We start from the raw sequence: 13356 nt of genomic DNA, 5'->3' as shown, positions 1-13356 counted from the left end.
GGTCTCCCACATTTTGCCATCTGATTTGCCCACATCTAACGATCTGAATGTAGGCCTGAAGGGCACGTGACAGACTTGCAGCAGCCTTCCATTGCAACACCCTCTGAAATAGGGCCCCAGATGTTTCCATGCCTACGCTGAAAGGAGAGCTCCATTCCCTTTCCCAAAATATTTCAACATTTCTGAATTAAAATGAGGCCACATTTTTAAATCTTCCCCCCAGCTTTTAATTTGCTAAGAAGGAAGTCCTTATTAACTCAAGCATTCACTTTGCAACACAGCATCTAGTTCATACCAGCAATAACTAAGAATGAAGTAAAGAATCACCAAGAATATACAGAATGATTTTTCTGTCTAAGCAATTAATACTCCTGAGTTCTTGTGGGAAGGTCTTGTCTGTTGTTTTTTCTTTGTTTTAAAGATGCATCTTTTGTAGACTTTTCGCTACTAGTAAACATTAATCAATGGTCAGTCTCTTACCAGAGCCAATTTGCAGAAATATAAAGTCTACTCATTTTGCTCCCAAATGACCCGTGCTGCAAAAACCACCAACAGAACACTGAATTCCAAAATCCTGTTCAATATAGCTTACACATTTCTATATGATTTGTAAAGCCCATCCTTGCTAACTTCACCAGAAAGCAAAGTATGAATAGTTGCTGGCCCCAGTTAAAGCACGTGATCAGCTAACACTCTGAACACATCTGTTACCTTAGTTAATCATGCAATGACTATGCTCACATTAAAAGTCTTCCTTACAAAGGATGACTGCAGTCATAATTTACCACCAGTCAACGCTTCGTGTTTATCTCATAGATTTCTGCTGCATATTCAATGAAATATATTTGAAAGTTGAGTAAGCTTGCTTTCTTATCAGGACTTCCCATTTTTATTCACAGAAAGACCTCTGGAATGCAATTACTTACAGAGGGGTTTAAAGCTCTTCTCTTGAAAACGATTTGTGAGGAACCATTATCCACCCATTCTAATGCCATCAATTCTACATAAAGTAACACTGCACATAATGGCCTTCAGAGATTAAACTGTGGATTCCACCAGTTACACTACTACTGCTGCCCATGACTTCAGGATTGCAATCTCTGCCACAAAAAGCAGCCTTCTACAGGCCAGAAGCAGCAGAGTTCCACCTAACTTCTCAAGCTCTAAAGCTTTGAGTGTAAGACCAGATACAGAGCCAAAGATATTCAAAATTTACAAGAGGATCAAACCAAAGCTGACTCATTTTGACATTTCCTAACATTCAAGATTTCACACTTTGAAACCTTTGTATGTTAACTGCTACTGATACTCTAACATTTCAATCCAAATATACGTACCACCAAATCAGCCCTTTAAAGATGCACCCTTTCTTCCAATCTTAATTTTCTAACAGAAGCAGTTTTTTCTGTAATCTCTTAGTATAGAAAATATGAGCCAGCAACTGCATAATAAGCATTCAAGGATATTCTCTAAATTTAGATGTCTATCAACCTGTGCTCCATCCCACATGCAATTTCACACTGTTGCAAAATATACGTGGTACACAAGAGATATAAGCATATTCATTCTGCTCTTATATATGGTAGGAAAAAAAAAACCACACCACTTACTCATAGTTTTTCACAAGTTGATAAAGACATAAAAGAATCCCAAGCCAACAAGCACTGTTGTCAGACTGAAGGTAAAACCCAATTTTCTCCACAACTGCAGTCCAACGACTAGGATAATCATGCTTGATAATATGATGAATGCAAGTAGTAAGTTGTACTCTGCAAATCAAGTGTATAATGATGAAATAATTAATAATATTCATGTGGCATTGCAACAACTAATCCCACGACTTACATTCAAGCGTATTTTCTTTAAATAGAAAGTTTAGGTTCCACACTTTCTGTTTAATAGTGCTCAATTTAAGAAAAAAATGAAGCAACAGGGGTCTGACTTTTTCATTGCAAAGGATTTTCTACCAGTAAGTTTCCACATGCTTAACATTCAGGCTATCTCAGTTGTGTAAAAAGAAGAAACAAGCACACAGAAAAGTCAGAAGCCATAGCAAATTCAAAGACATGCACAAACTGCATACCTGATCAGCTCAGGAGAGTGAATAATGGCTTCTACAATATTTTCACGAATACAGTGTCTATCTTCTTCTGGGATGGAGTAAGGTGGAATCTCTCCAGGTGCAGTTTCCCGGTCCGGCCAATACTGGGTTATCATATTTTTCAAGTAGATAACCCCTGTCAGACAAAAGTAACAAAGCAGCTCATAGCCAAAGTATCAAATGAACGCTCATCTTGCCAAGACAAATCTATTTCTGACAAACTGACTGTAACGATCAATGCATTGACCATTTCTAACAAGAACCGTAACACACAAAACATACAAGTTATTAATTTGCCATGTTGCATTTCTTCACCTATTGTGATATTTAGTACTGTAAATAATGTGTATCCACATGAAAATACCAAACACTTTTCTTCTGTTACTTATAAAAAGCTCATGTAACACTTCAGCAGTAAGCTGCTGAATAAATCCTTCACATTTCTTGCTATTTTCATTAAAACAGATAAAATAAAATTAACACTAATGACTATCTAAAACATCCTATGTATTTTCCAAGTGAAAAAAAAAAAAAACCACCAAAAATTAGGTCCCTCATACAAGTGTAAATGTTGAAAGAGAGCTCCTTTCTACCAGTATAACAGGCCACAGCACTTTGCAGCTATTGGGCTGCTGGCACAAATGCATTCTTTTACCTTTTGACAACCAAATCCAAACTGCTTATTTGGCTGAGTATAGCTTACAGCACTTGAAAAGAAACAGACTGACAAAGGCAACAGGAAATCTCAAATTACAAACTAATAGCAAAGTTACTATTAATCTAATTCTATATACAAATCCCTAACGTAAATTCTTTCTGCAAACCTCACATCTACCTTCTGAAGAGTCAGAAGCAAACGGTTTCTGAAAGGGTCTGCATGATACAGAACAGCCTACAGATGTGCTATGACAACACTGAAGTGATGCAGACTCGAGTCTGCCCTCAGTGGGATTTATCATACCATTAACTGCTTTGCAAAACACGCACTGTTTGTAAGCTATGTGCTGTATGAGCTGTCCCCACCCTCTACAGACTGCTTTATTTTTTTAATTAGCTTACATCAAGGTGGAATTCTCAGAGGTTTTCAAATCTCCCTCTTTTCTCACATACATGTTAAGCAGTACCCTAACACATAATCTTAATTGTCCACAAGCATCAAGACAAAAAACACAACTTAGGCTTGCACTACAACTTGGAACAGTCTATTACCTGGAAAAAATCCAAATCAGTGGCCAAGATCCTATCTCCTGAGCTGTCTGAATCCACAGAAGGATTGTATCAGAAACCTTTATCAAGTAATCAGAGTAGCTTTTAAGGTGATGTTTGGAGCTGTTAATACACAAAATTGAATTCTTCTGATGACTTTGACTTATGCAAATTAAGTGGGTTCCAAAGGACATGATTTGTTTTCTTCCACTTACAATGTTCAGAAACATTAGCATGCTAGCAGAAGGTAAAATCAGCTGCCCTGGCCAAGTGTACTAGCACTACTCTGGTTTCCCAAAGATCAGAGAGACAAAGGGGAGCAATCATTGAATAGTCAGCCACCTTTTCTTTCTCTAATCTAGTGTATGGTGCCAGGTGAAGTTATGATGAACATAATTCTGATGACTCCTGACTTTCAGGAAATCAATACTGTTAGGATTCCTCAGCAGCATCTGCACGTGTAGCTGTGTGCACACACCATTACAGCAGAAACAACGTGAAAGGATTTGAAAACTTGCCTGCCTGTCTCACTGGTAAATCCAGTTGCTCGGACATAGTGATCTGAAGCAAAGTTGAAACGAAGTTCACTGACTTATGGGCCTGTAAAACACAAAAAATAAATAAGTTGTAAATTAACGCTGTCATAATTTAAGTTTTCATTTCGGAGTACTCCTGTTTGCTTTTACCACCTTTCTATAATGATGTGACATTAAGAAAGGAATACCAACAACTCAAGTTTCACGGTTAGCTAGCAAAACAAAGCATTCAAAAATGCCATGCTCATTGTATGCTGAAGACAGCACAATAGAGGAAAAGTCCTACCATTTCAGGTAATAGAGTTGAAGAAATCATTAAGTAAGCTTCAGGAATCAGCCTTTTATAGCCACTCAGTGCTGGAAAAAATACTGAATATCCAGAAACAAAAAAACAACTGCAGCAACTTTCAAGTGACCTTAAACAAGGTACCAGTTCATTCTATCACCTAATCAACAGACACTGTATTTCTAAAACCACCTGTAGCCTTAACCAACATGTTCAAGTTATGCTCCACCTTTTTGAGAAAAAAGGCTTCAAGCGACCACTACTGCTTTGCTGCAGCAACTGTAAGTGTAACCACACATCAGCACACCAGCAGTATGGAGGCTTAAGTGGAGTCAAATTCTATTCTCAAAAAACAAAAACAAAACAAAAACAAAAAAACACTACCCTTATTTCTAATTGGAAAACATCATCATTTCGCTCAAGGTCAAAAGTCAATGGACTGGACCTGCAGCTGCTTCACCTACACTAACATGACAACCTTGGTTCATGTGCTCTTTGAAACAATTCTATCAAAGGCAGCTGTACAGACTTAAGTATCACTTGGAAAGCAAACTCTTACCCACTTATTACTCAGCTTTTTACTTTCTACACAAAAAGCAAACAAACCAGTTCTTTGAAAAGCAGTAAAACTATAGTACCCATTTATAAAAACAAAACAAAGAAACAAGAGAATGTCTAATTTGCAGCAGAGCAAAAGAACAGGAACTGCCTTTCTGTTTGCTTAGTAGAACCAAGAGCTCACTGACCAAAAAGTCAACATTTCTCCTAAGCAGGTAACACTGCCCAGCCCACTCCCATCACACCAGGTTCTTGTCTCTGACTTTAATTTTCCTTATAAAACATCTCCTAAATATTCTAACGTAAACAAACTGATAAGGGACGTGGCAGTTGCTCATGTATTTGCACAATAATTGCATCTGCATAGCTTCTTTCATCCCCTCTAATATTTCATTCTGATTTTAAACAAAGAATTAATTTGACTGAAGATTTGCCCCGAGATACTAAAATGTTGTACATTAAAAATCTACTGACTTTGGAAATCCCACAGCAGCAACACCTGCACTTGGACACAGTATTCCACTGTACCCCTGACACTGATGTACCCAGTACTCCTACACTTAAATGCATTAAGAACTTCTTGAGTAAAGGATGCAGTTTCAGTAACTCTTAGCTATGAGTAAGGCTGTATTACAAGACACTCAAAACAAACTTAAAGTAAGAAGTTATGTCCTTCTACAGTACGTAGGATAAATTTAACTGTCTTTTTAGTACTGAAAATTCTTCAGTGCATTTCATGTTCAGAATTTGGGAAGTATTTAATCCTAGAACATTGAAAATAAAGTATTCCTTTCATTTTCTTGATACAAATGGTAACTGTACTTCAAAGTAAAGCTAGTATAAAAGATATTTCAATTAAAATATAAAAATAAAAAATAAGCTGCTTAAGTATGGACAAAGAATTGATGAGAATAAAAATTGAATAAGGAAATGTTAAGTGCCTTAAAACCAAAAAAAAACAATCAACTAAAATAGACAGCAAAATACAAGACTGCCACGCACTGAAATTTAACTGAATTAATCCCAAATAATCTTTTCCTATATTAAAAAAATAAATCAAGACTGAGACTGTAATTGTAGCAAGCCACAGGAGCGCCTAAAACCATGGCCTATATTAGTATGCAGAACAAGTACACTTCCCTGGAACCACTGAGGTTGGAAAGACCACCAGTAAGTTCATCTGACCAACGCCAGCCTGTCCCCACCGTGCCCACATCCCTCCTCCCACATCTGCATGGTTCTCAAGCACCTCCAGGGACAGTGACTCCACCACTGTGCCAACGCCTCACCACTCCTTCACTTTCACTGCATCCTCTAAACTATTAAATGATTTGATCTCATAGAACCAGAACATTTCCACCATTACCTTTGTCTCCTAAAACCTTATGGGTATCTTCCTTATTAACATTTCAGTCATCACACACCAACCAATCCCAGGGATGTGCTCCTCCATCAGTTTTACTGGTTCTAAGCACAGACTCAGGCTAGAAATAATTGGTGATTTTAATACAACTGGCATATAAAGCAACTCCTACTTTTCACCTGAAACATCCTATTAATTCATTCACTTACAGCAAAATTCACACACAGCTCCATGAACACTATGCATTCTATACAGAGGACTTCCCACCACTTCACACCAAGCTTTCCCACCCCATCAAACCAACAGCTTCTAGAGAGGCTGAAACATGGAGAGAACAGCTACATGAAGGGACGTGCACATTGAGTGGGCATATGAGAGCCCAGGTACCACACAACTCCTCACTTGCTCCCTCGTTTTGCTTTACTATAAGAAGAACATCTTCTTTCAGATGTTCTTTCAGATTCTTTTTTCAGAAGATCGCAGAGGTGCCGATTCTCTGTCTATGGCACTAAGAATACTGAACAGACATGCGTTTCAGCTATTTTAATCTTCAGTATTTTTGTACTGCAGACATGGCTGGCCTTCAGGACGCCGTGTTTACCTTCACTGACACCACTGCTAAAAAACCAACCAAAAAACCAACAACCAGCACTGACAATTAGTGTTGGTCTGCAGAGACCTGCAGAACACAACTAAAACCACCATTTCACAATGGCTTCTCTCGTATACTCCAACTGTGTGGAGAACAAAGACAACTTCTGACTGAAGTTGTGACAGTTCAAACCTTCTCCCTTCCCATTTCCAAAACCATTCTCACGCTCCTTGCTTACAAGCACACTTTACTTGTATAAATATGAAATTAAGAGAACTACAATAATTGCAGAAAGAAGCTTGTGTCATAAGTCTGTTTCCCAACACGCACGTCAGCACTCAAAAAAAAAAATCATCTCAAGTCCTTCCCCGTTACTAATCTTCCAACATGCCGTGTCACTGGTATGACTTTCTGTTGTCTAAGAGCCAAAGAATCCGGGGACTTTTCCCAAGAGCAATCTCTGCTATGCAGCCTCACTGGCTGAGGAATGCATTCTATCAGACCACAAACGTTGCACCACTGTCTGTTAATATCAGCATTCCAGAACATACAATCTTTGTTCATCTTTTTCCGCAGGCTTTTCTTAGCCAAGATAGATTGCAAGCCATGTGCTAAAACAATTTTCTTATGAGGTGTCGTGCCAGCCTCAATCTGAAACATATATCAAGTACAAAGAAACCAGATGATGGCATGCAGAACTACCAACAGTTCATTATGATACACAAAGGCACTTGTTTCCACCAATGATACCCACTGAAGACATTCTTCACTAATAGCACTATTATTTGTATTTTACACAAAGCATGCATGATATTAACCAATTAAAAACGAGCTTAATCACAGGTGAAATTGTCTCCACACATTCTTCTTAGATATCAAGTGCATCTGCAGAGTCAGAGTCCTACACCTGGAAAGCAATAACCATATGCATCAGCACAAGTTAGGGGCTGGAGAGGAGCTCTGCAGAGAAGGACCGGGTGTCCTGGTGGACAGCAGGTGGCCACGAGTCAGCATCGTGCCCTTGTGGCCAAGAAGGACAGTGGTGTCCCAGGGAGCACAAAAAAGAGCATGGTCAGCAGGTGAAGGGTGATCCTCCCTCTCTACTCTGTCCTGGTGAGGCCACAGCTGGAGTGCTGTGTCCCATTCTGGGCTCCCCAGTTCAAGAAAGACAGGGATCTCCTAGAGAGTCCAGCGCAGGGCCACAAAGATGATGGGGGGCCTGGAGCATCTTCTGTATGAGGAAAGGCTGAGAGACCCGGGGCTGTTCAGCCTGGAGGGGAGAAGACTGAAAGAGGATCTTACCAATGCTTATAAGCATCTGCAGCACAGGAATAAAGAGGGTGGGACCTGGCTCCCTTCAGTGGTGCCTAGCAACAGAACAAAGGGCAATGGGCACAAACTGGCACATAGGAAGTTCCATCAGAACACAAGGGAAATCTTCTTTACTATACAGGTTGCAGAGCACTGGAACAGGCTGCCCAGAGAGGTGGGAAGTATTTTTCTATGGAGAAATTCAAAACCTGCCTGGATGCCTTCCTGTGCGACCTGCTGTAGGAAACCTGCTTCAGCAGGAGTTGCACTTGATGATGATCTCCAGTGGTCCCTTCCAACCCCTACAGTTCTGTCCTTCTGTGAAGCACCTCCTTAGCTGTTAGCAAAAAAGCAGATCAGAATAGTAATAAAATATATACTACATGTTGCTAAACTAGAACCTTCAGTTGTATTAATACAATTATTCAAATTAGCACACATTTAAATAAAAGCTATAACTTATTTTTTAAAGAGCTAAAAACCACAATTTAAATACATTTCCTCAATTCCAATTCTGAAGAGTGCAGTTCTTTTATCTAGACTGTAACAGCATTGGGTGAACACACAGCTATTACACTGAGATGAAACAGCTTGGCTTTTTTATAGAAAGGTAAGGTCAGGAACTGTAAGGCCACGCTGAATCAGCAGACTCCTCCGTAGCACTCTTTCAATCCTTTTTTAAGAACTCAGCAGGTGTGGAAGTCATTCTGACCTCAAGTTTTTGCAAGCTGGTTTTACCACCTCTTTGCAGCCGCAATGCATATGTAAATGAAGCTTAAGGTCCACCAAAAACACATACATGCATATCAAATCTGGCAAACGTATTTGATGCTCACTTCAGAGTGCTGTCTGCAAGTTCTGAAATCTATTTACTTTTCTATTAAGAGGAAAAAGGAAACATGCTCTTTGTAAAAGTTAGCTAAGCACACACAGTAACCATTTGCTAAGCCATAAGAAAGGGGCAAAGCACCCTTGTCTGCTAGGATTCTGCCTTGCATTAGTTAGCATGATTCAAGCATCCAACTGCTTCCTAGTGACAGCAACGCTCCCTCGATTCCTCACTGGCCCCAAGGGGATTTCTGGTGCTGGATCAGCCTCTGCATACACAACTTAAATCCATCCTCTCACAAAAGATCTCTCGTCTAACACACAGCACAACATACAAATGGAAAACCAGGGGGTGGAAATAGGAAAGAATAATCATGCACTTTCATGAGAATACCATGCTAAGAAGTTCCAACAAACACTCATGATATAGTAATCAGACAAAGCCAGGAAACTCATGCTGCTCTTGGTCTTAGATACACTACGGTATATAGCTGCAAGTGTCATACATGAAGATCATGTTACACCTCCTAGGTAAAAAATAAAAAGTAACATTACAAATACCTATCCTAAAGCATTCAAATACACAGCATGCCAGTATTTTGAAATCCCTGAGTGAAAGGTATGTAAAAAGGAACTTGCTTTTTTCCCTTGGACAGCTCTTCACTGCAAAGTTCCCAACAGTTAGAGTCCAATCATTTTGGTTCATCAGTGCATTACTCTGGCATTTGGATCTCCTGAGCAATGAAAGGCACTACACGAGGTCACTTTGTAAAAGAGATTGCACTCTATGATGACATGTTCACAAGCTCAAGCAATTATTTTTTTTTTTCCACTATCACTTGTATCAGAACATGAAAGAGAGTAAACACAACTTCTGCAAGGCACCTCTCAATGGAGCAACAGGGTAAAAACTCACTTAAACCCTGTTAAGCTTTGGCATACAAAACATTATGAGTGATTGGGGTTCTGGTTTATCTTTTCTTTAAAAAATAATTTAAAAAAATTCTCTGAGAAGCTGGATAGCTCTTCTGAAAAATAGCTTGTCCACACCAGGGTTAATCTCAAATATGGTTATATGATCAATTCTCTTAGCTGCAGAGGAGAGACCTGCAAGGCAGGTATTACCTAACAACAGCACCTTGACACGTATGTTGATATTAAAGAATGAAACAGCACTGTGTATAATTTTCAGGGGGTCGTTCCATAGCTGCATAGTTAAAAATATCTACTTTCATCATCACTTCTGGGAAACACTTTATACGCACAATATGAAGACTGCTTTGAAAGGCAATAAAGTCCTCCTGCTGCTTTCCAGTAACTTACTGGAAGAGTCTGGTTCTAAGGCCCTGTAAAACTGTCTCCTCTGCAAGACAGCAGAGACAAGCAAACACCTCACAGTGTATCATTACCTGGAAATTATAAGAAGCTGGAAGTAATACACTGGACACAAGGGCTAACGGTATCGTTCTCTTTAACCTGTCCCATTAAAACCAAAGAGATGGACAGCCCTGAGCTGCCTGCATTTAGCATATCTCAACTCAAAGTCCTCGCAGTGCTTTAAGCACAGGTCACATAACTTGTCAAAATGTAGTGAAAGAGAATAGAAGAATGTGTGACTTAGCCAAGGTCAAAGGAAAAATAAGAAGGTCTGTACAAAACAACACTCACACAACACAGCCCCTTTCTCAAGTCAGTGGAAATTCTTGCTTGGTAAGGGTTCGATGGACAGATCTAGATATTTAACTTGTCATTAATTAGAAATATCAGTTACTGGCTGAGGCTCCTTCTTTCCTGGTAAGGTAGAAGATTATTCTACTCAAAAGTCCCCTCAGCTCAACAGAGACACTACAGGCAAAATAAGGATACAATAAAAGATCAACCAAGGACAATTAATAGACAAATTATAAAGGTGTTCTTCTGTCCCTAGCCACCTGCAAGATTATTCACTGTTGCAGGATTTCATCTCAGCAGAAAAGCGAAGACATAATTGTAATCAAATATTAACTGATAACATAAGTGCTCTAGCAGTTAAATTCAGAGTAGTATCCTGCAAGCAAATGCATAACTGATTTCAGTAACTCTATGTAAAAACAAGATCATGAAAGTGAATAAAACTACACATGTGCATCAACGCTTGCAGATTTAGGGTGTAGTAGCTTGGGCTGTTTTTTAATTTTTTATCACAAATGGTCTGTGAAAGATCAGTGAGGCTGCATTTCAAATAAGGAATTCTTAGTCTAGGGTTCAATGACATCTGGTGCTTCTGAAAGGGCACATTTGGGTTTTATTCCAGTTTAATGCAGATGTAGCGCATGACAGACCATGTTTTGATTGAGAAACATGATCAGAAGGCAGCTGATGGTGAGCACAGCCCCTCACGTAACAGTTAGCCATTTGCTGAAGAACCCAACTGGCAGAGAACACAATTTCCTGCACGTTCGCCAACTCAGTACCTGCAGAAAATAGCTGGAATAGATTCGAAATAAGTTACTATATATAGATATTGACACACACAGAATAAAAAACTCACATTTTGGAGTCAGATTAAGATTTCATGTTGTATTTATAAGCCATTGCATTATTTTTACTTTTAGTTTACAAAGAAACCACTGAGAATACTTTTTACAGAGAGATACGGAGGATAGCCAACTACTTTGCACAAATCCAATCGCTGTGTAGTGTTCCAGCTACGGATTGCAGTCGCGTCCAGCACGTGCTTATTGAGCGACTTCCAGGCACTCGGTGCAGCTACACACTCTCACAGTATGACAAGTCGTACTTCCAGTTTTTGGAAGTTCCCTGCTGCCAGCAGAAGCTGAGTGAACACGGCCATGCTGGACGTACTGCGGTAGGCCTGAGGTCTGCTCCAGGGCGACAAAGGAAAACGTGTGTGGGAAGGCCCGGCTCGGAGCACCGCGGGAGCTGCCACGCAAGCTCACCCCTCACCTCCTCCTCCTTCAGCCCCTTCCCTCCACGCCAACCACCGGAGCACCTTTTCTTCAAGATGTCCGGAAGCCGCACGGCTTGGGTTTCGTCAAGAAGGAGTTTCCAGCTCCCAGGTGAAGCGAAACAAGAAGGCAGCTGTCTCCCAGGCCCGTGGAACCGGGGCCCGCCAGCTGTTAGGCCGCAGCACGGAGGCACGCGGTGCGAGCAGATGACAGGGCCGGGCCGGAGCCCCGCCGCCTCTCTCCCGTCTCCCGGGCACGTGCTGCCGCTACACCCGCTCAGCACGCCCAGCTCGGCCACGCTGCCGTGCCGGAGCCCGAAGGATTTCGGGGAACGCGCGGCCCCTCGCCCACCGGCCGAGTTCAACGCGGAGCGACGGGACTCTCGCAGCCCGCTCCCAAAGGCGGCGAACCTCCTTGCACTGCCCCCGCGGGTCCCTCCGGCGGCCCGAGGCCCCGGGTCCGCGCCCCGCTACGACCCCTGGCCGAGCAGAGGCACAAAGGAAACGAGACGGCCCGCCGCCGCCCGTACCCGGCTCGGAGCCCCGCCCGGCCCGAGCTCCGCCGCCACGTGCGGGGACGCCGCGGCCCGGCCCGCGACAACAGGCGGGTCCCCGCAGCCCGCGCGGGGAAGACGGGCAGGGCCGAGGGAGCGGGCGGCCCGGCCCCACTCTCCCCCGCCCGCCGCTCCGCTCCGGGCCGAGCCCTGCCTCGCGGCCCGCCCCGACCCCGCCGCCCGCGCCGTGCCCCTTCCGGCGCTGCGGCCGCCCGGCCCGGGCCCCGCGGCTTCCCTCACCTCGTTAAGCTGCCGCTCGGCGGCTTCCCGCAGCGCCGGATCCATGGTGCCCCGCAGGGCCTCAATGATGGTGTTGGGGTCCATGCCGGCGGCGGCAGGAGGCGGGGGGCAGGGGCCGGGGCCGCGCCGCGCCGTGCGCACATGGACCCGCCGCCTCGCAGCGGCCGCCGGCGCGAAAGGAAGGGAAGCGCCAAAGGCCCGGATAGAGCGGCCCCCGCCGCCGCCCGCCCGCCAGCGGCGCCCTTCCGCCGCCCGCGCCCCGCCCCGCGCCGCACGGCCACACGGGAGCTGTAGTAGCGGAGTCGGGGAGCGCCGCCATCGCCTCCTTCGGGGCCGGGCTCGGCGTTGTCCGGAGGGGGGTTTGACGCCGTCGAGGAAAAAAAGTTTCCCCGGCAGCCCGCTCTGGAGTAATTCCCAAAAGAAGCCGTACCGTGAAAGAAAACCCGTGAAATTGAAAAGCAGAAATGCAGATCAAACAGTACGAAGTGATGGATGCTAGAAAAGTGGAAAAGGACGCCGTCTCTGTACTGGTTAAAGAAACAGCTTTGGGAAATGGCACGTTAAAACGTGGCTGCTGTTGCCCCCCCCCGCTAGGCCAAGGTCCTTGCCGTGTTCCCCAAGCACGGAGGTGTGGTTCCCAGCACCAGCTGCATTTCCAGAGCCGCCTCAGCCTCAGAGAATGACCGAAGGCCAAATGGTGCCATCACAGCAGCACTGTGCACTGAGCCAGCTGTACCTAGGAGGTCTTGTCACCTATGTAACGCTCCCAAATGAGTGGCTTTTCTGTGATCGCTTCTGGTCTAAAAGCTGGATTGCTTACTACTGTTTCGGCTT

At 43.3% G+C, this 13356-nt stretch overlaps 1 protein-coding gene and 1 long non-coding RNA gene across 2 annotated transcripts in view; both read right to left on the bottom strand.

Annotated features, from left to right (window-relative positions):
- Positions 1-12638, bottom strand: part of IPO7 (importin 7) — a 33042-nt gene extending 20404 nt beyond the window's left edge. The window contains exons 1-4 of the mRNA XM_042882040.1: positions 12523-12638; positions 3826-3907; positions 2084-2237; positions 1611-1769 (exon numbers count right to left, since the gene is read on the bottom strand). Of these exons, the coding sequence (XP_042737974.1) occupies positions 1611-1769; positions 2084-2237; positions 3826-3907; positions 12523-12606 (479 nt within the window). The 5' untranslated portion in view covers positions 12607-12638. The remainder of the gene's footprint in view (positions 1-1610; positions 1770-2083; positions 2238-3825; positions 3908-12522) is intronic.
- LOC122185866 lies at positions 11326-12129 on the bottom strand. Its single transcript, XR_006180981.1, has 2 exons — positions 11728-12129; positions 11326-11642 (listed from the first exon to the last, which is right to left on the bottom strand). It is a non-coding gene; the product is annotated as an uncharacterized LOC122185866 (long non-coding RNA).
- Positions 12639-13356: the final 718 nt, after the last annotated feature.

This window comes from Lagopus leucura, unplaced genomic scaffold (genome assembly GCF_019238085.1).
Source record: "Lagopus leucura isolate 7727_CA_CO unplaced genomic scaffold, USGS_WTPT01 Super-Scaffold_100033, whole genome shotgun sequence".
In the NCBI taxonomy this organism is placed as follows: Eukaryota; Metazoa; Chordata; class Aves; order Galliformes; family Phasianidae; genus Lagopus; species Lagopus leucura.
The sequence above is the reverse complement of the archived record's forward strand: the minus strand, read 5'-3'. Positions and strand labels throughout refer to the sequence as shown.